Here is a 19215-nt window from a genome sequence, read left to right on the forward strand (position 1 = left end):
TGGGTCTTCCTCCCCAGTGGGGAGCGCCTGTAAGTTCACCACCTGGTCCCGAAAGGGAGCGGTGGGAACCTTGGGCACGTAGCCGGGCCGAGGTCTCAGGATAACGTGAGAATCCCTGGGTCCGAATTCTAGGCAGTCAGGGGACACGGAGAAAGCCTTTAGATCCCCTACCCTCTTGATGGAGGCGAGCGCCAAAAGGAGAACCGTCTTCATCGTAAGATGAGGAAGAGAGGCATCCCCTAGGGGCTCGAAGGGGGGCCTAGTGAGACCTATCAGGGCTACATCCAGGTCCCAAGAGGGTATGGAGTGCGGACGAGGCGGGTTACGCCTCCTCGCACCCCTTAGGAATCCAATGACCAGGTCGTGCTGTCCTTGAGACTTTCCAGCAACTGAGTTGTGGTGAGCAGCAATGGCGGCTACATACACTTTCAGTGTGGAGGGGGAGAGGTTAGTCTCGAGTCTCTCTTGTAGGAAGGACAGCACGGACCCGATCGCACAACTCCGTGGGTCTTCTCCTCGAGAAGCACACCAGGTCGAGAAGAGGCGCCACTTGTAGGCGTACAGTCGCCTACAAAAGCGGGCAATGGGTGGTTTCGAGGGAGGCAAACAGGTCTACCTGGGCCTGCCCGAACTGCACCAAAATGAGCTGGACTGCGCGTGGGTGGAGTCGCCACTCTCCACGAGGCGTAGACTGACGAGAGAGCGCGTCGGCTGTCTGGTTCAGGTCGCCTGGGATATACGTGGCACGCAGGGAGCGGATCACCTGCTGACTCCACCGGAGGAGGCGTCGGGCTAGTCGTGTTAACTGCAGTGAGCGAACGCCACCCTGACGATTGATATACGCTACTGCAGTAGTGCTGTCCGACCGGACCAGCACGTGCTTGCCCTGCACGAGAGGCTGCAGCCTCTCAGTGCAAGTAGCACAGCCCACAACTCTAGGCAATTGATATGCCAGCGCAGGCGGGGGCCCGTCCAAAGCCCCGACACTGCGTGCCCATTGCACACTGCACCCCAACCCTGCAGGGAGGCGTCTGTTGTCACCATGACATGCCTCGTAACCTGCCCTAGGGGTACCCCTGCCCGAAGGAAGGTCATGGAAGACCACGGGGTTAGGGTGCGTCGGCAGCGAGGCGTAATCACCATCTGCCTGCTGCCGGTGTGCCACGCTCTCCATGGAACTTGACTCAGGAGCCAGTGTTGAAGCGGCCTCATGTGCATCAACCCGAGGGGTATCACCGCCGCCGAGGATGCCATGTGTCCCAGGAGCCTCTGAAATAGTTTCAGGGGAACCGCCGGCTGCGTGAAATGATCCAGGCAGTTCAACACCCACTGGGCGCGTACTGCGGACAGTCGCGCTGTCATGGTGACAGAGTTGAGTTCCATACCAAGATAGAGGATGCTCTGCACAGGGGAGAGCATGCTCTTCTCTCGGTTGACCTGTAGTCCCAATCGATCTAGGTGCCGGAGCACCAGGTCCCTGTGTGCACACAACAGATCTCGCGAGTGAGCCAAGATAAGCCAGTCTTCGAGATAGTTGAGTACCCGCACACCTCTCTCCCCTCAGGGAGAGAGGGCGGCCTCCACGATCTTCGTAAAGACTCGTGGAGACAGAGACAGACCGAAGGGGAGGACTCTGTACTGATATGCCCGACCCTCGAAATCGAACCGTAGGAACTGGCGATGACGAGGGAGAATCGAGACATGAAAGTAAGCGTCCTTCAGGTCGTTTGCCATGAACCAATCCTGACATCTGACTGATGCCAGGATGCGCTTCTGCTTGAGCATCCTGAACGGCAGCTTGTGCAGGTGTCTGTTCAGGGTACGCAGATCTAGGATGGGGCGCTCCCCCCCGCCTTTTTTGTGGACGATGAAGTAAGGGCTGTAAAACCCCTTGGACATCTCGGCTAAGGGGACGGACTCGATCGCACCCTTTGCCAGAAGGGTGGCGACCTCGCTCCGTAGTACGGGAGCATCCCGGCCTCTGACCGAGGTGACGAGGATGCCCCGAAACTTGGGCGGGTTTCTGGCGAACTGGATCGCGTAGCCGAGACGGATCGTCCTTCTCAGCCACCGTGACGGTGTGGGAAGCTCGAGCCAAGCTCCCAGGGACCGTGACAGGGGGACTAAGGGAACGATCTGCTTCATCGACCCCCCGGGGGGTGGTTCGATGGCTGGCAGTGCAGGTCTCTCGCCGGGGAGCCACCGGGAAGAAGACTGGCTCTGCTGGTTTGCCTGCCTGGTGATGCAGGTCCCCGCACCGTCGATTTGAGAGTGCTGAGGGCTGCAAAATACATTCGATGTTGCGCCTCGCCAAGACGCAACGTCGAGTGGCCGAACACCGTCTGACAGAGGGTGAGAGCGGCTGTGAAGAACACCCATGGAGATAGGAAACTCTTTTTGTGAAAAAGTGGGCGCTAGGCCCCCGTGGGATCGTCCTGGATCGACCGTCCAGCGATGACATGGCTGGAAACGGGCCCGATGGTGTTAACCTCCCTGGGGTCTTCCCGTCAGGAACGCTTCTTCCTCGAAGGTTGTTGAAGGGATGGTGGTCTCCCCTTCGACACCCTTTTCCGGGGTGCCGCCTGGGTAGGGAGCACTGGAACCGGAGCTGGCTTCGAAGGGGGCCGGGGCTGCTGGGGAGCAGAGGCCGCACGGGAACTCTAAGGCCTATGGGCGGCCGAGTCCCGGCGGGGAAGAATATGGCTAATCGCCTCCGTCTGCTTCTTCACCGTCGAGAACTGCTGAGCGAAGTCCTCGACAGTGTCACCAAACAGCCCACCCTACGCAATGGGCGCGTCGAGAAAGCGGATTTTCTCGGCGTCGCTCATCTGCGCAAGGTTGAGCCAGAGATGCCTCTCCTGGACCACCATGGTGGACATCGCCCGACCCAGGGCCCGCGCGGTCACCTTGGTCGCCCTTAGAGCGAGGTCAGTGGCGGTGCGGAGTTCCTGCATTAACCCCGGGTCGGTCTTACCCTCGTGGATCTCTTTCAACGCCTTGGCCTGATGGACCTGCAGGATGGCCATAGCGTGGAGAGAGGAGGCAGCTTGGCCCACAGCAGTGTAAGCTCTCGACACCAGAGATGCTGAAAACCTACATGCTTTGGACAGGAGTCTAGGTCGAGCCCCCCAGGTGGCCGCCGTCTGCGGGCACAAGTGCACCAGTAAGTCACCCTCCGATGCTGCAAGGGACATCTCATCATCATGCACCGTTTCCGAATACATGGTTGAGGAACAAGACGGTGGGACCGTCTCTTGGGGAACGGTCAGACGAGCGAGACGAGGTGCGAACAGTCCGCGAGCCAGTGGCTGACGGATTAGGTTCACAGTAATCCTCATATCACCCTCGCTACTCGCCATAGCGGACGGCAGGGCCATAGCCACTGCTGTCACGGAGCGGGAAGCATCGAGGTGGTGGCTGAGTCCCGTGGAAACACAGCCACCCGTGAACGCAACGTCTGAATCGTCAACTGCCTGCAGCGCGGGCAAGACGTATCCACAAAGGCTGCGCCAGCGTGCTGGAAGCATACCTCGTGTCCGTCCCCATCCTCGATGAGTGTTGCACCCACGAGAACAGCGGGACATGCCACGCTGGAGAAATTTGCTCTTTTAGAGAAAAAACTCGAACACTTCTGGAACTGCCGAGACGCTCAGGGGAAGACGCCGCAGGAAGGGACAGTCTGCTGCACCACGTCGTAAGATTCCAGCAGTAATTCGGCGTAGAGTTTGAAGTCTCGAAGTCGATCATGTGTGAAGGCTCCGAACAACAAAAAGGTGAATGAATGAAGCACACCGTATCCCTTTTATACCCGGATATCCGGGGGCAGAGTCCGGCATGCAAATTTCATTCGCCAATTTCATTGGCCTTTTCTAAAATAGTCGGAAGCGATAGGTTCTCAAGGGCAAACCCTATCTGTCGGTTCGACACAACGTCGAGAGATCGACAGAAAGGGAACTAATAAATCATATCTGTCACAAGCAGAAATCCTTCTCCCCTCCGCCATGTTGATAGTGTAAGGCCAAAATTAATCAAAATTATTTCCCAACTTCCCAATGGGAAAAGTACGGAGCCCGTCTGGTCACCCCTCGGAGAAAAAAAAACTAGACCTGCAAATCCGTGGCCACAGTTTTGTAATTCGTTCCCTCGGTTTAAAAATCCGTACTCACAGATTCTAAAACTGTTCCCCACAGTTTACAAAACCGTGCTCTCGGATTAATAAACTGTACCCACGAGTTTACAATCCATGCTCTCGGTTTTGTAAACCGTCCCCTCAATTTTTGAAATCTGTACCCACAAATTCATAATCTGTGCCCACGCTTTCGCAATCCGTTTGCACAGTTTTGCAAACTCGAATTGAAGCCTCTGTCTGTCAACAGAACAAGCTCCTACAGGAAGAATAACGAATATTGTATACTGTTTTATTTTAAATTATATTATAAATTGTCTTAATGTGTTTACACACGAGCGCATGGCATATATAAAGCATGTTCACGTTCAGCAAGCACGTTCATCGCCGCGTTTCACTGGTGTAAAATTGGTTTGACATTAAACTCTCGATATTCGTGAATTTAGGGACCATCTCTAAAGTTACATACACATTAAAATACATTTGTCCAACTTCAAAAGCATTTAATGGGAATGATTTATAGCCACAAAACTAGCTGTACAGTGTTCATGTGTGTGTCAGCTATTACGCACAACTTTTAGATTATTGAGTATTAAAATAAACCATCAAATCATATGCACATATTCCCATACATATTGCTATTGAGCTTTAAATAATGGTATATTTGTGTATGAGACCATTATACACATAGGAATGTTTGCATGTGATTTGACGGTTTATTTTAATACATATCAATAATCTAAAAGGTGTGCATTCTATCTGACACACACATGAACACTTTACAGTTAGTCAGGGAAGTCATTCCCTTTAAATGCCATTGAGCTTTAAAAATTTTATATTTACGTATGTAGGGCAGTCGTGGCCTAATGGTTAGAGAGTCAGAATCATGACCAGAATTCACGCCGGTTCGATCCTCAGGGCCGGCGGGTAACGACTGAGGTGCCCTTGAGCAAGGCACCTTACCCCTACTTGCTCCCCGGGCGCTGCAGTGATAGCTTCCCACTGCTCCGGGTGTACGTGTGTTCACCACTTGCTGTGCGTGTGTTTACTACTCTCTGGATGGGTTAAATGCAGAGGTCACATTTCGGGTATGGGTCACCATACTTGACAAATAGGAAAAATTTAAGAAAAAAATATTTAAGAGCCCATACAGCAGTGAAACAGTATGCAGTATTTGCATTTGATTTAACGGTTTATTATAATAAATATAAATAATCTAAAAAGTGTGCATTATATCTGACACACATGAACACTGTACAGTTAGTATTGTGGGTATAAGTAATTCCCTTTAAATGCCATTGAAGTTGGAAAAAGGTATTTTAATGTGTATGTAACTTTAGAGATGGTCCCTAAATTCACGAATATCGAAAGTTTAATGTCAAACCAACTTTATGCCAGTGAAACGCGGCAATGAACGCATGCTTTATATGCGCCACGCGCTCGTGTGTAAACACATTAAGACAATTTATAATATAATCTAAAATAAAACAGTATACAATACGTTAATGTTCCTGTAGGAGCTTGTTCTGTTGACAGACAGAGGCTTCAATTCCGCGAGTAGGCTACAGTTTGCAAAACTGTGCGAACAGATTGCGAAAGCGTGGGCACAGATTATGAATTTGTGGGTACAGATTTCAAAATTGAGGGGACGGTTTACAAAACCGAGAGCACGGATTGGAAACTCGTGGGTACAGTTTATTAATCCGAGAGCACGGTTTTGTAAACTGTGGGAACAGTTTTAGAATCTGTGAGTACGGATTTTTAAACTGAGGGAACGAATTACAAAACTGTGGCCACGGATTTGCGGGTCTTGTTTTTTTTTCTCCGACAGGTGACCAGACGGGCTCCGCAGATTGCTCTATTTGGGGAAGATATAAAAATCTATTGTATGAATTAGTTGCGTTTTCACGTAAAAAAACTGGCATTAACACAGGTGCTAGATATAGTCACGTGTGTTTATAATAACAGCAATTGCAAATATTTTAAATGCAATTACATAACAGCAGTTTGTAGACAACTACAAAAAACAGTTTGATTTGAGGAAATACCGCTTTAAGAAATAAATGGCGGGCTGCACGTGCGACTTTTCTTCCGGACAACTTTCTGTTTACCTTTAAAATATCAATTGGAAACACAGGTAAGAGGCAAACATAAACGCAAACTGTTCCTACCTATTATAAGGATGTGTTACTTAACCTACACTAAAGCAGTATTTCAGTCAGTAAAGTAGAAAATTCGTCTGTTTTAAGGCGAGACATCTTTATAAATGTTGATGGTCTAAGAGATAGCGGACAACAAATATTTACTGTACGTTATAAAAGTTACTGTAATACTTTCAAATTAATGTAAGGTGTTTAAAGGAATAAACGGCATGTAACGTTAAATGTTATTGAGACTGAAATTTACAATAGTTTTAAGTCTGTATAGGCCTAGATGTGTTAATTGGTAGCTGGAAAGCTAGTGAGCTGACTGCTTAGATAGCATTTTGGGTGTCTTGGTTGCGTACCGAACGCCGTGTAAGATACCTAACTAGACAGCTTGTTAGGCACCATTTTTTAGAAATCACCTATACTATCCAGTACGGTGTCTGCGTAGTTCAGTCGCTGTGGAGACACCGTCTGTAAATGTAAATAAACAAGACTGGTTTGGATTTACAGCTTTTTGTATTCACTATGAACGCAATAAGTTATTTGTGTCCTACAGTGTATTTTCTAAATCTTCATTCACTCAAGAGTGAGGACCATGTTTTATTCTCAACTCTTCACCTCAAAACGAGGAACATTAGCCAAGATCTGGCTGGCAGCACACTGGGAAAAGAAAGTAACCAAAGCATACGTGTTTGAATGTGACCTTGAGACCACCATCAAAGAAATTTTATCCCCACAGGTAAGACTGAAATCCAGTAACTGAATGTGATAGTGCTATTCTTATTGTATCATACATAACTGTTATTTTCTTCCCCATTTGTGTTTGTGATGCACATTAATGATTAATGCCCAGGTTAAAATTGGCTTGCGAACGTCCAGTCACCTTCTTGTAGGAGTCGTTCGGATATACTCTCGGAAAACTAGATATCTACTTGCGGATTGCAGCGATGCATTGGTCAAAATTAAAGTGGCTTTCCGGCCAGGTGAAAAACACACATGTTGTCTATGTTATCTAAGATCTATAGACTTCTGATACTATCTAATACTGAATTCTGTAACCACAGGACAGACAGATTTGCCAAAAGATGCATTGGAGGCCACATTTAATAACATCACTTTACAAGAAGTCTTCACTGACTTTGACTTCCAGTTGCCTGATCTCAAGTGGGTATATTGTTTCTTTCAATATGACAATTAATTACTCATCACATATATTTTTTCAGATATTATGTTTTGCTACTACTTATTTGGCAAGTTATGTCTATCGCCTAGCACCATCGATGTGGTAGACCACTTCTCTTTAAACCAGTGTCGCACAGAAGACATTACTCTTAAAGAGACATTGAGGAGCAATTTTCTCACTGTGGGCCTAGGTAATAGCTTGGAAGAATCTAGAGAAATGGTCTTTACATTTTCTGTCCCACACTGTTTATATCTGCATTGGTTTTCCATCAATTTACAGGAGAGGATACCCACACTTATCAAGGGCTTTTTGATCAAAGTTTCAGTGTCCATGGCGACTGCTTTGGTGATGAAGAAATGCAGGTTGACCTCATTGGTAAAGTTAAGAATTTCACTCATGACATTCACATTGTATTTTCACAAATTAGTAGATGCAGTAATAGAGTCTCTGTGTGTCATCGCTGAAATATAAAATTGTATCATAAGAGTCCAAATTAAATAAAAATTGACACTTAATTTAATTCTTTATTTACAGTCGTGGCCAAAAGTCTTGGCAGTGACATAAATTGTGTGTTTGTTAGTTTGCTGCTTTATTTGTAGATTATTTTTCCACATGTTTCTATGGTATACTGGGTATCCTTAGTTAGCACAAGTGTACATAATTAGGGATTTTTAAGGTCCTACTTTGGTTTATGGAGTGTCCAACAACAAGTTTATGTACATAGAAGGTGTAAAAACACTATTATTTTGTTATTATGGGCAGTTATTCTTACCTTACTTCTTGACTGACTCTCAAATGATTCGTTCCGTGATTCATCTGCCTAATCCCCTCCTTTCCGCTAGCCTCGTCTGATGTGATTGGTCAGCTTGTCTAGTCTGCTGTGATTGGTCTACCGCGAATGAGGCTCACGAGCTACAGTGTTTGGGGGAGAAGAGTGAAGTTTTCGCGGGCCGTACTAACAAAACGTAGGCGGGTCACAAATCGGACTAGGGACGATTCGTTTGCGTGATTCAGAGTCGACTCCCTTTTTTCCAAACCAGTAACGTTGTTATTCATTCACCTTCGGATTTACAACTTGGCAGACTGCTTACTTTCAAACACGGCAATATTACACACTGCATGAAATGTAATTTTCATGATCTCATGTTATGTACTCTTTAAGCGTTTATTGGCAATAACATAATAAATGCAAAGAGTCAATATTTACAGTGTTGGGCCTTGTTTTTCACAACCTGCTTCCTGACTCCATCCTGACTGATGGCGAACGTTTTTTGCCTTATTAGTGCTCTGAATTAATCACAATTTGTGGGCTTCTGCTTATACACTCCATATGGGATTGACATCTGGGGAGTTGCTTTTTTTTGCAATTATTTAAAATGCATCTGATCACTCTGCATAATAATCTATAAACAATGTGAATGAACACCACAACAGCTTAAGCAGAAACTTTGCAAAACACAGCATTTATGTAACTGCCAATACTTTTGGCAATGACTGTATGTTCTTACTGTGACTGATTGATCGCTGCTTGTCCAGTGATGTCACCTGTTCAGGTGGAACAATAGGGAGGCTCTGAGATGACATATTTTTGTATGCGGTTTCATCACACCAAAGTCTATGGGTTTTTTGAATGGGTTTTTGGTAAATCGCTCGAAATAAACAACAACTATAAATATTTCTAGAGTTATAAAATAATGCAACATGGGCACATATCTCTTAAAGGGGTCATATGGCGCGAATACGTGTTTTTCTGTGTCTTTGGTGTGTTATAAGTTGCCCATGCATGTATTAGTCATTTAAAATTGCAAAAATTCAAGTGTGGGAACAAAAGATGCATTCTATCTAAAAGCAAATGCTCACCCAGACCTGCCTGAAACGCCTTGTGTAACCACACCTCCACAAATCTATGTCAGTTCGTGGTATGATTTGACTAAGACCGCCCAGATGTATACGCAAGTAAGGTGAGCGTACCTGTCAGTACAATTGCTTTGGAACCTGATGTTCCAAATATAGTAAGAGGCATTACATTTCCGTCACACGCTTGCAGTTTTCGACCAATCACTATGCACTGGTTAACTGGCCAATCATAGCACACCTCACTTTTCAGAGTGATGAGCTTGGTAAAAAATCTGGGCGTTCCAGAGAGGCGGGGCAAAGAGGAGATACAAATATGCACGGTATGTGGAAAATACAGCGTTTTTTAACCTTAAATCGTGTATAAACATTGCATTACATCTAAAACAAACGATAATATTAATTTTAGCCGTGTCATATGACCTCTTTAAAACGTAGGTGCGGATTCATTCACGGAGTAATTACTTACCAGAGAACACATTTTTAATAAAGTTTGGAAGAGTTGTCGGAGGCTTGGTGGTGGTGACGTTGATATTGAGCGACCTTAAGTGTACTCTGTTTATAGCATTGTGTTAGCTTTTTCTGCCGATTGTATTTCGGCTTCATATGGAACAAATGTTGTGTTAATTTGTAAAGATTATCTTGATAGACGAAACATGTAAACATCATAAACCTTTGTTAATCTTCCAAAAGTCTATGGGAAAAATGCATAGGCTTTCAGTCGAGGGAACCAGCGCGGCACTTACTTCCGGGTTTAGCCTACAAAAATATCTCATCTCTGATCCTCTCCATAGCCAAATTACTCATTTTTTTCTTTTATTTGTCTTTTGTGATAAGATTTTATATCAAGCAACAGTGAGGACGCTCTAGTGACTGATTTCTATGGGAACATTCTTAATGAATCACCAGCTACACCTCCTCCAACTGCTGTCAGTGTTATAGGTAATATGTGCTGTATTTACATTAGTAAATTTAAACTTTCATGACACGACAGGCACATTGAGTCATTCAGTATTATTCGTGCTTTATTAATTTTGATATTTCATTCAAAGTAGTAATTAAATCGTAGTGTTTGTGAATCAAGATGTTTCCACTTCAAAGACGGGTGTGAATAGTCCAGCCTTGACTGAAACCACGTTCTTAGTGCATGCGGAGGAAGGCTTCGCCCTTGGACCTGTTGTTACTACACGTGAGTGTGAACTGCTCTGGAGAATGATATGAACAGTAATTTTTGTTCAGACTGATTACGAGTCACAACTGTATGAGGTTTTATCGGGTCTTGAGCTATAAACCTGGCTCTCACCGTGAACATAGTAAAAGAAGCTGTCATGGTGTTAAAAAAGAAAAAACAAACAGGTCTTGAAGCCACAAGAGGGCACTGTTCACTTTAATATGTGTAATAGGAAAGGAATATGTTTGAAATAAACTTCTAAAATCCGAAAGCAGCCGTATGTATACATTGAATAACATTCTTACCTGCATGAAAAACCACCATTTACAAACATGCAGGATGCTGTATCCTACAATGCGTTGTGCTCAAATTTTTATTAATAGTGTGATGAATGAACTGTAAGTAATATCAACTGCATTTGCTAAATAAATAGCAAAAGTGTTGTTTTTACTCATCATTTGATTGGAATGTTAAACAAGTTCAAAAGGTTACAACAAAATGGCCCCGTGCATGCTGCTGGTTACATCACACTTATTTTTGAGGCCAAACTAAGAATATTTTAAGACAATGTTGCATCACAGCTTTGAGAGTTTAAACAGAAGTTTCGTTTCGCAGCATCTTCAATAAAGAAGAGTGGGAAGAGGAAGCTGGTGGTCGATCGGTCAAAGGAGCTAACTAATGATGTCATAAGGGAGCAACTGGCTGACACTTCTGACCTATTGACCACATTAGAGATAGCACCACCCACTCAACAGCTCATGGAGTGGAAGGCAAACGGAGGGGTGAAGCAACTGTTCTCGTGTTTCTGCCTTCCAGTCTTACACCCTGATTTAAAGCAGGTATCACGCACTCACTTCTGCAGCAGAGCTCTGTCCACAGCTATCATTATATTGTCAGTGTGGCATTAAGGCAATGCATCATGGGAAAGCATCCTTTCTTTCCTCTAGCTGTTCCCTCGTAACATGTCTCCTAGGAGACAGCGGTTGGGTGCAGAAGTGGGAGAGCAGACTGACCTTGAAGAGATGAGAGAGCAAACTAGAGCGGGTACGAAGCACAGATTTACAAAATGCCAAGCAAAGTCAGTGTCACACGGCTGAAACTCATGTTGTTTTTTCTCCTTTTGAACACTAAAGTAGTGCCTGGGCATACTGCATAACTCTCTGTGTTCCAAAGGAAAAAATGTTTTAAGCGACACGAGGATGATGAAAGATTATGAAAGCAGACAGCAGTGCATTTTCCTGCTAATGCTGGTGTGTGTGTGATGTTTGATTTGCATGTAGCTGACAGTGAGGACACTGCTGAGCCAGTACTGGATGAATGGAGTTTGCTGCAAGAGTCTATAGCTCCAGATATAGCAGCAGACACTTCTGTAGAGCCTTCTGTTAGTCATACAGAACCTCCACTCCCCTGGAACACCACTAGTGTAAGAAAAGATTAGCATCCAATGAGAAAAACATCCTTTTCTGTAAACACATATTTAATTTGTTCCTTCCTCTTTTCACATCTCTCTCTGTCTGTCGCAGGTGGAGAGTAGGATGGAAGTGTCGTATCCAGAGCCTCTTTCTGAAGACTCAGTGTTGACTCATCTATTTAGAGAGGCAAGGGAAACTTCAGTGGTGACACAAACACGGAAGCAGGTAGTGCTAAAACACAGGCGCAAACAAATGAGCATCTGTTATTTTTCAAGATAAAAAAATCTGGAATAGGTTGGACTATGTTGTTTTATTGGGTTTGTAGTAGGGGTGTCACAATATACAGGTGACAGTAATGGTGAATTTAAAAACCATGATTATCAATATCGTTTTAATACAACACATAATATTGAAATTATTCAGCTTCTGTTTACATTTGGCTTTAAGAGCTATACTGGTTACTGGCTCTCTTTCTGCCTCCCTGCACTCTTTACTATGAATACTATTTTGAGTGTGATTCATTGACCATAAAGAGAAACCACAAACTAAACAAAGTTAAAAATGAATTTGACGGATAGCATTATTTTATTTTTAAAACAAATTCAGTAGAAATTGCGATAGATCGATCTCTTTGGTCAATTCTTTTGCTCATTATAATGCTGTAGTGAAAAATTGAAGTCGATGCTATTGGTGCAGCTTTGCTGGCAGCTTTGTTTGCATATAGGGTTACAAGCATTGATTTTTTACTGATTTTCTTCATGTTATTGTGTTATTATTAAAGACTGCATTTGTTCCAATATTTGGGCACGAGCATCAATATGATGATGAGGCACCAATTGTTTTTGTTTGTTGTCTTATTTTTCCACACAATTAGGAATATTTGATTTAATGCTTTCAGTGTGTGATCTAAAAGTTGCAGAAAGGGTTTTCTATCAGTTCCTATCCACCAGATAACATCAGGATTCAGGATTTCTTCAAAATTCTATGCCTGTAAAAAACAAAACAGGAGAGCAGTGTGATTGAAGTTTGTACAGAGAAATGAGAGACTTTGGGCCCTATCGTACACCCGGCGCAATGCAGTTCTCATTTTTCCGTCCTGCGCCGTGTTGTTTAACTAGCAAATGCATTTGTGCTCCTATGGGCATGCTGGTCTAAAAAAGAGGTGTGTGCAGGCACGTTGTTAGTGCGTTGCTATTTTGAGGAACTGAAACTAGACTGCGCCATTGCTCTTGCAAATTCCGCCGTGTAAATTGTAGGGCTGTTTATTGGCAAGTGCCTCCCGGTACGATACATATCACAGTATGTGGGTCACGATACAGTATATTGCTATGTATTTCGATGCGATGCACATTTGCGATATATTGCAATACTTTAAATAGAAAATGTAAAAAGTAGAGCTAGAAATACAACATGCTGTGCACCACTTGGGGTTTTCTGTAAGGATAAGTGTAAAAACATCCCTTACCTCTGCAGAATGGCCATGATGTGCGATGCATGGACCTTTAGATCAGAGGTTTGGGTTCTCAAATAGGTGGAATAAGGTGGGTCACGCAAGTCACTTGGCTGTTGTGGTGCATTACAGTTAAAACACTGAACATGGGCAGTATAAAACCCCTGGTTCATCCGTGCTGTAAATGTGCTGGTGTCACATCCGTGAAAGCACAATAAATGTCATTGTTACTTTTCTTAATAAACTTTTTGTCTAATACACTGCAGTAGCCAAGTTACTTGTGTCATGACTTGCGAAGCTTACAAACAGCATTATTTTATATAACTCATTACTCCATTACTTATTTTGAAAACCAAAGCACTCCCACACATCTGCTCTGAGAGCTCCAAGCGTTCTTATATTTTTCGCCATGCCCCACTTAGTTTTGGCCGTATGTATATGACATGATTTAAAAAAAAAATATCGATAGTAGAGGTATCACTATCGATACACTATTGAAAAAAAAATATTGCGATTGTTACATGTATCGATATTTTTGCACTGCCCTAGTAAATAGCGAATCCGCCATGGCGCGAGCGTAACTGGCTCTTAAAGGGAATGAGAGATGAGACTCTGATTGGTTTACTGCACGTTTTGGCCAAAACACACCCATGACTCATTAAAAGAATAGGGACAACCCTTTTAGACCATGCGCCTGGCGCGCCGACCATTTTTCCCGTCCTTAAACTAGCAAAAGTGTATTCAGACATGCCTTAACTGCACTTGGGCCTTGCGCTTTAGACCATGTGCTTAGATCGTTAAAATAGGGCCCTTTAATGAGATACCAGTGGAATAATTCATTTGATATTGTGCATAAATAAGGTTACATACCAGTGTCTTTTACAGGGCCGTGCAGAGACCTTTAAAGGGGCAGGTGCTCAAAGTATAAAAGGGGCACATGGAACAAGGCATTAAATAGGGCTGTGCTCAAAACATCAATATAGCAATACTGTATATTGCGACGCCCATGAAACTTTTCTCCCCCAAACAGCAAAGATCGATTCAAGAAGTGAAGTGTTTATATTGTTGTGTAGTAACATTGCCTGTCAAGTCTTCTCCGAAGAGATGGGGTTTTAGTAGTTTTTTTAATGTTGTGAGAGATCAGGTTGACTGGACTGAGTTGGGAAGAAGGTTCCACCAGGAAGCAGCGATTTACTGCCCTTGTGAGAAGGCAATACATGACGCCGCTCGTTTGCTGAATGCAGGGTTCTTGATGGGGTGTAGGAGGGTGTGAAAGTATGTCGGTGCAGATCCAGTGATAGTCCTGTAGGCAAGCATTAGTCACTTGAACCTGATACGGGCTTCAATGAAAAGGGGTGTCACATGAGCCCGTTTGGGCTCTTGGAAGACGAGGCGTGCTGCTGCATTCTGAACCAATTGGAGTGGTTTATAACCTTTGCAGTAACACCAGCAAGGAGAGCTCTGCAGTTGTCCAACCTTGAGATTACAAGGGCCTGGACACGGAGTTGTGCCGCATGCTCAGTGAGATAGGGTCTAACCTTTCTAATGTTAAATAAGGCAAATCTGCATGACCGCGTTGTCTTTGCAATGTGATCATTGCAGGACATCTGGTCATCAAACATGACTCTGAGGTTCCTGGCTGTTTTTGAAGGAGTGATAGTGGAATAGCCAAGTTGGATGGTGAGATCGTGTTGCGCCGTGGGGTGTGCCGGAAATGCAAGTAGTTCTGTCTTGGCAGGGTTCAGCTGGAGGTGATGCTCTTTCATCCAAGCTGAGATGTCTTCTAGGCAGGCTGTAATGCGAGCTGCTACAGTGGTATCGTCTGGGTGAAATGAGATATAAATCTGGGTGTCGTCAGCATAACAGTGATAGGAGAAGCCGTGTGTCCTTATGATGGGTCCCAAGGATGTCGTGTACATGGAGAAAAGGAGTGGTCCAAGCACCGATCCCTGAGGGATCAGTAACAGCTTAAGCACGATGTGATTCTGTACAAATGGAATTTATCAACAACAACAAAACATTTATCTTTTAAATACTGGTTAAAGTACATCATGAAAAACACTTTGATTATTTTGTTACATATCTGTGCATAAATTTAGTTCAGTGTTCAAATGTTACTTAAATGTTAAGAAACTTATGTTCCCTGCCTGATTAGCAACGTGTGTTTATACATAAAATAAGCTTTGTCCTTTCAAAAGTTCTATTGCGTTTCATTATGTTTATTGAGTTGGTTTGTGCGATTTTGGTTAGACAGCTTTAAAAATTGTCATTTGATTTCCGGTAAGGGAACATAGGGAGTATCATTCTTTTTTTTTCTGATTTGTCTGTCAAGTATTCACAGAAGAGATGGGTTTTAAGCAGTTTTTTGAATGTTGTGAGAGATGTGGTTGACTGGACTGAGTAAGGAAGAATGTTCCACCAGAAAGGAGAATGAGCGGGAGCGCGATTTGCTGCCCTTTTGAGAAGGCAATACAAGATGCTGCTCGTTTGCTGAACGTAGGGTTCTTGATGGGGTGTAGGAGGGTGCGAAAGTATGCCGGTGCAGATCCAGTGATAGTCCTGTAGGCAAGCATTAGTGACTTGAATCTGATACGGGCTTCAACTGGTAGCCAGTGGAGTGAGATGAAAAGCTGAAGGGTGTCACATGAGCCCTTCAGCTGGAGTGGTTTGATAGCCTTTGCAGGAAGACCAGCAATGAGAGCATTGCAGTAGTCCAACCTTGAGATTACCAGGGCCTGGACAAGGAGTTGTGCTGCATGCTCAGTGAGATGGGGTCTAACCTTTCTAATGTTGAATAAGGCATATCTGCATGACCGCGTTGTCTTTGCAATGTGATCATTGAAGGACAGCTGTTCATCAAATATGACTCTGAGGTTCCTGGCTGTTTTTGAAGGAACATCACTCCTAACACTCTTCTCCACCCAATCCACCCTGCCAAAACTCTCCTCTTCACCTCCATTCCAACCTCCCCATTACTCTGAACAGTTGACCCCAAATACTTAAATTCCGATACATTTTTCTCCCCAACCACGCCCAAACAACATTTAAAAGGAGTAATTGATGATGGGCCATTGAATTAATAGAAAATAATGCACACCCGAGGTGGTAATGCGGGCAGAGCGCATATTCAGCAGTCCCGATATAAGGAAATATACTACTTTAAAACCAGCTGTTAGGAAGGGAACACAATGAGCTTTCTGTGCCAGCTGTGGTTCTAACAATGGCATATAAACCGTTAATCGTTTGCTGAATTCTACATTTTTAAGTCACTTTGAATAAAATATCTGGGAAATAAATAAACAATTTGTGTCATTTGCTCTTAAGACATACTAGTAGAAGTATTTTAATTTATTTCTTTGTAGGTTCACATATTTGAATTTTAAATGAATTCATTCTTTTATTAGAATGTTATTTAAGTTGTCAAATTATTCTTTTTTGTGTTTTTTTAATTGACAAGATCAATTTGGTCAACAAAAGCTTTTTGGGCTCTATTTTAACGATCTAAGCACATGGTCTAAAGCGCAGGGCGTGTCCGAATCCACTTTTGTTAGTTTAAGGATGGGAAAACGGTCAGCTCGCCAGGCGCATGATCTAAAATGTCCCTATTCTCTTAATGAGTCATTGGTGTGTTTTAGGAAAAACGTGCAGTAAACCAATCAGAGTCTCATCTCCCATTCCCTTTAAGAGCCAGTTGCGCACACGCCATGGCGGATTCACTATTTACACGGCAGAATTTGCAAGCGTAAATGCATTTGCTATTTAAACAACGTGGCGCACGATGTGAAAATGAAAACTGCGTCAGGCTTAAACTAGCAAAAATCACTTGCGTTGCACGGCTTGCACCTGGTGCCGCATTGCGCCGAGTGTATGATAGAGCCCTTTATCTTTCAACCTGGTATGTTATGCAGTACAGTAATACTGTATATAATAAAAGCTTTAACAACTACGATAAAATTATTTAAAAATTTGATACCAGCATTCCTGGTCTCATCTGTTTCTATCCCTATGTCTCTGTAGTCTTTACTGGACAGTCAGGATGTGGAGGACAAGAGAATGACCATTCAGGCACGCAAACTTCTCCAAATGCTCAAGGTAAGAAGTGAACAAACATCACTCCACAGGCATCACTGCTATGTTGATATTCATCAGACCTGACATGTCGAGCAGCTATGGATGCTGAATTACTGTAAGAATGAGTAATTAGGAGAGTGGGAACATATGGGTGGGTTCACAGCAGAAAGGGATAAGGGCCAATTAACACATGACACAGTGGCAGTGCCAAGTCATGTGTGCTGTGTGTTTATGTGTTGATTTATGTTAATGTTCCTGTGGCACCAGCAATGACTCTATACTTTTATATCAAACATCAACCATATGCCATTACTACTTCTTGATTTACGTATTAAATCTCAATCTATGTACACAGTTAGACTTAAATTTATTTCTAAAGTACTTTCAAACCAAAGTGTGGTACAATATAAAATGTGAAGAAGCGCAGAGGAAAAACATTTACATTTACAATTCATTTTAAAATGCTGAAAAAGGCAAGAAAGTCTTTAGTACACTCTGAAAAGCATTTAATGTATTGGTTGTATATCTAATAAACTAATGCAAGACAGACGCCTTTGGCTGTGATTGTGTCATTGATTTTTCAGCGCTTCACAGCAGCATTTATACTGCACTGTATTCAATTAAAAATAGTTTTTGAGTGTATATTAATTTTCTTGTACTGTATGTGTCCGGCACTTTTAAACTTGCATTCTGTTTTATTGTATCATTTTGTTTCTGTGTGAATGCTGCCATGATAGTTTACGTTTACTTGTGTTAGGGACACCACAACTTTGTGCTAGACAAACCTGAACCTATAAAAATGAATTAAATTACAAAATATTTTTTAATGACCATTTGCTGTGTGTGGGTTGTAAAGTGTTTGTGTGTGTGTGCTCATATAACATAATTTTTTTTGTTTACTACCCTTAGACACAAAACTGCTCTCCCGATGCCGCTTACAGCCTTTATGCTATGTGTGGGAGAGGCAGTCGTTCCTATGTAGCAGCAATATTCTTCTGCCTACTGGTGTTAAAGAAGCAACAGGCACTGAACCTGCACCAGAGCGTCCCGTACAGTGACATCACAGCCACACCTGGGCCCCTCTTTCACTCCCTGTAAAACTAGCTGTCTGTTTCTGAGTATCAGGAGCCATAAACCAAACTTAATGTGAGGTTTAATAAGGGTTATTAGAACACATTTGTTGTTTTTATGCTTGTTCACGGTTCAAAACACATTGCTTACCTGTTTTGAAAGATTTTTGGTGAAATATTCAACGATTAAATAGACCTACTAAAGAAGAAATGAAATCCAGAAAGGTTGAGAAATAGTACTTTGTCTCCTGGGTTATTTTTATGTGTATAGTGTTTCTTAAATAAAACAAAGTAATATATATATTTAAGGTCTTTCGTATTTTTTATGACCCGGGCTTTACCCAGTACTGTATAGCAGAAAGCACCACAATGTACTGTTTTTATCATTTAATTAATTCTATCCATATAAGTTTGCCCATCAGTAATTTGTTTTAGTGTAGCTAATTTATTGAAAAAGGTTCATCGCTGATTTGGTTCCTTAAAAGTTTTTGCCCAGTGTTGAGTTCTTATGATTGGCTTTGTTTTCACCCTTTGCTTGTGAAAGGTGATGTTACCTGACATTTTTGACATAACTATATATTATGTATGTATAAATAAAAATAAATATTAAAATGGCAAAGGTCTGTTATGTTTTATATTTATTTATTTAAGGCAAATGCGTACATACTGTATGCTATCTTTGCTATGTTTATAATCCAATGATTGTTTTATAAATTGCTTCGTTCTATGTA

At 43.0% G+C, this 19215-nt stretch overlaps 1 protein-coding gene across 4 annotated transcripts; it reads left to right on the forward strand.

The window, feature by feature from the left end:
- The first annotated feature begins 5535 nt into the window (after positions 1-5535).
- Positions 5536-19095, forward strand: rad21l1 (RAD21 cohesin complex component like 1). Of its 4 annotated transcripts, none has more exons than XM_057356837.1 (14): positions 5536-6263; positions 6830-7012; positions 7127-7256; positions 7338-7437; positions 7546-7646; positions 7736-7831; positions 10148-10252; positions 10380-10499; positions 11097-11320; positions 11429-11525; positions 11762-11904; positions 12005-12118; positions 17361-17435; positions 18324-19095. In XM_057356837.1, the coding sequence occupies exons 2-14, from the start codon at positions 6869-6871 to the stop codon at positions 18510-18512; spliced, it is 1638 nt and encodes a 545-aa protein (XP_057212820.1). In that variant the 5' UTR covers positions 5536-6263; positions 6830-6868; the 3' UTR covers positions 18513-19095. The 4 variants fall into 4 exon arrangements, with proteins under 4 accessions (XP_057212820.1, XP_057212823.1, XP_057212821.1 ...); XM_057356840.1 differs by having other exon boundaries at positions 10395-10499; XM_057356838.1 differs by having other exon boundaries at positions 6859-7012.
- The last annotated feature ends 120 nt before the right edge of the window (positions 19096-19215 follow it).

This window comes from Triplophysa rosa, linkage group LG17 (assembly GCF_024868665.1).
Source record: "Triplophysa rosa linkage group LG17, Trosa_1v2, whole genome shotgun sequence".
In the NCBI taxonomy this organism is placed as follows: Eukaryota; Metazoa; Chordata; class Actinopteri; order Cypriniformes; family Nemacheilidae; genus Triplophysa; species Triplophysa rosa.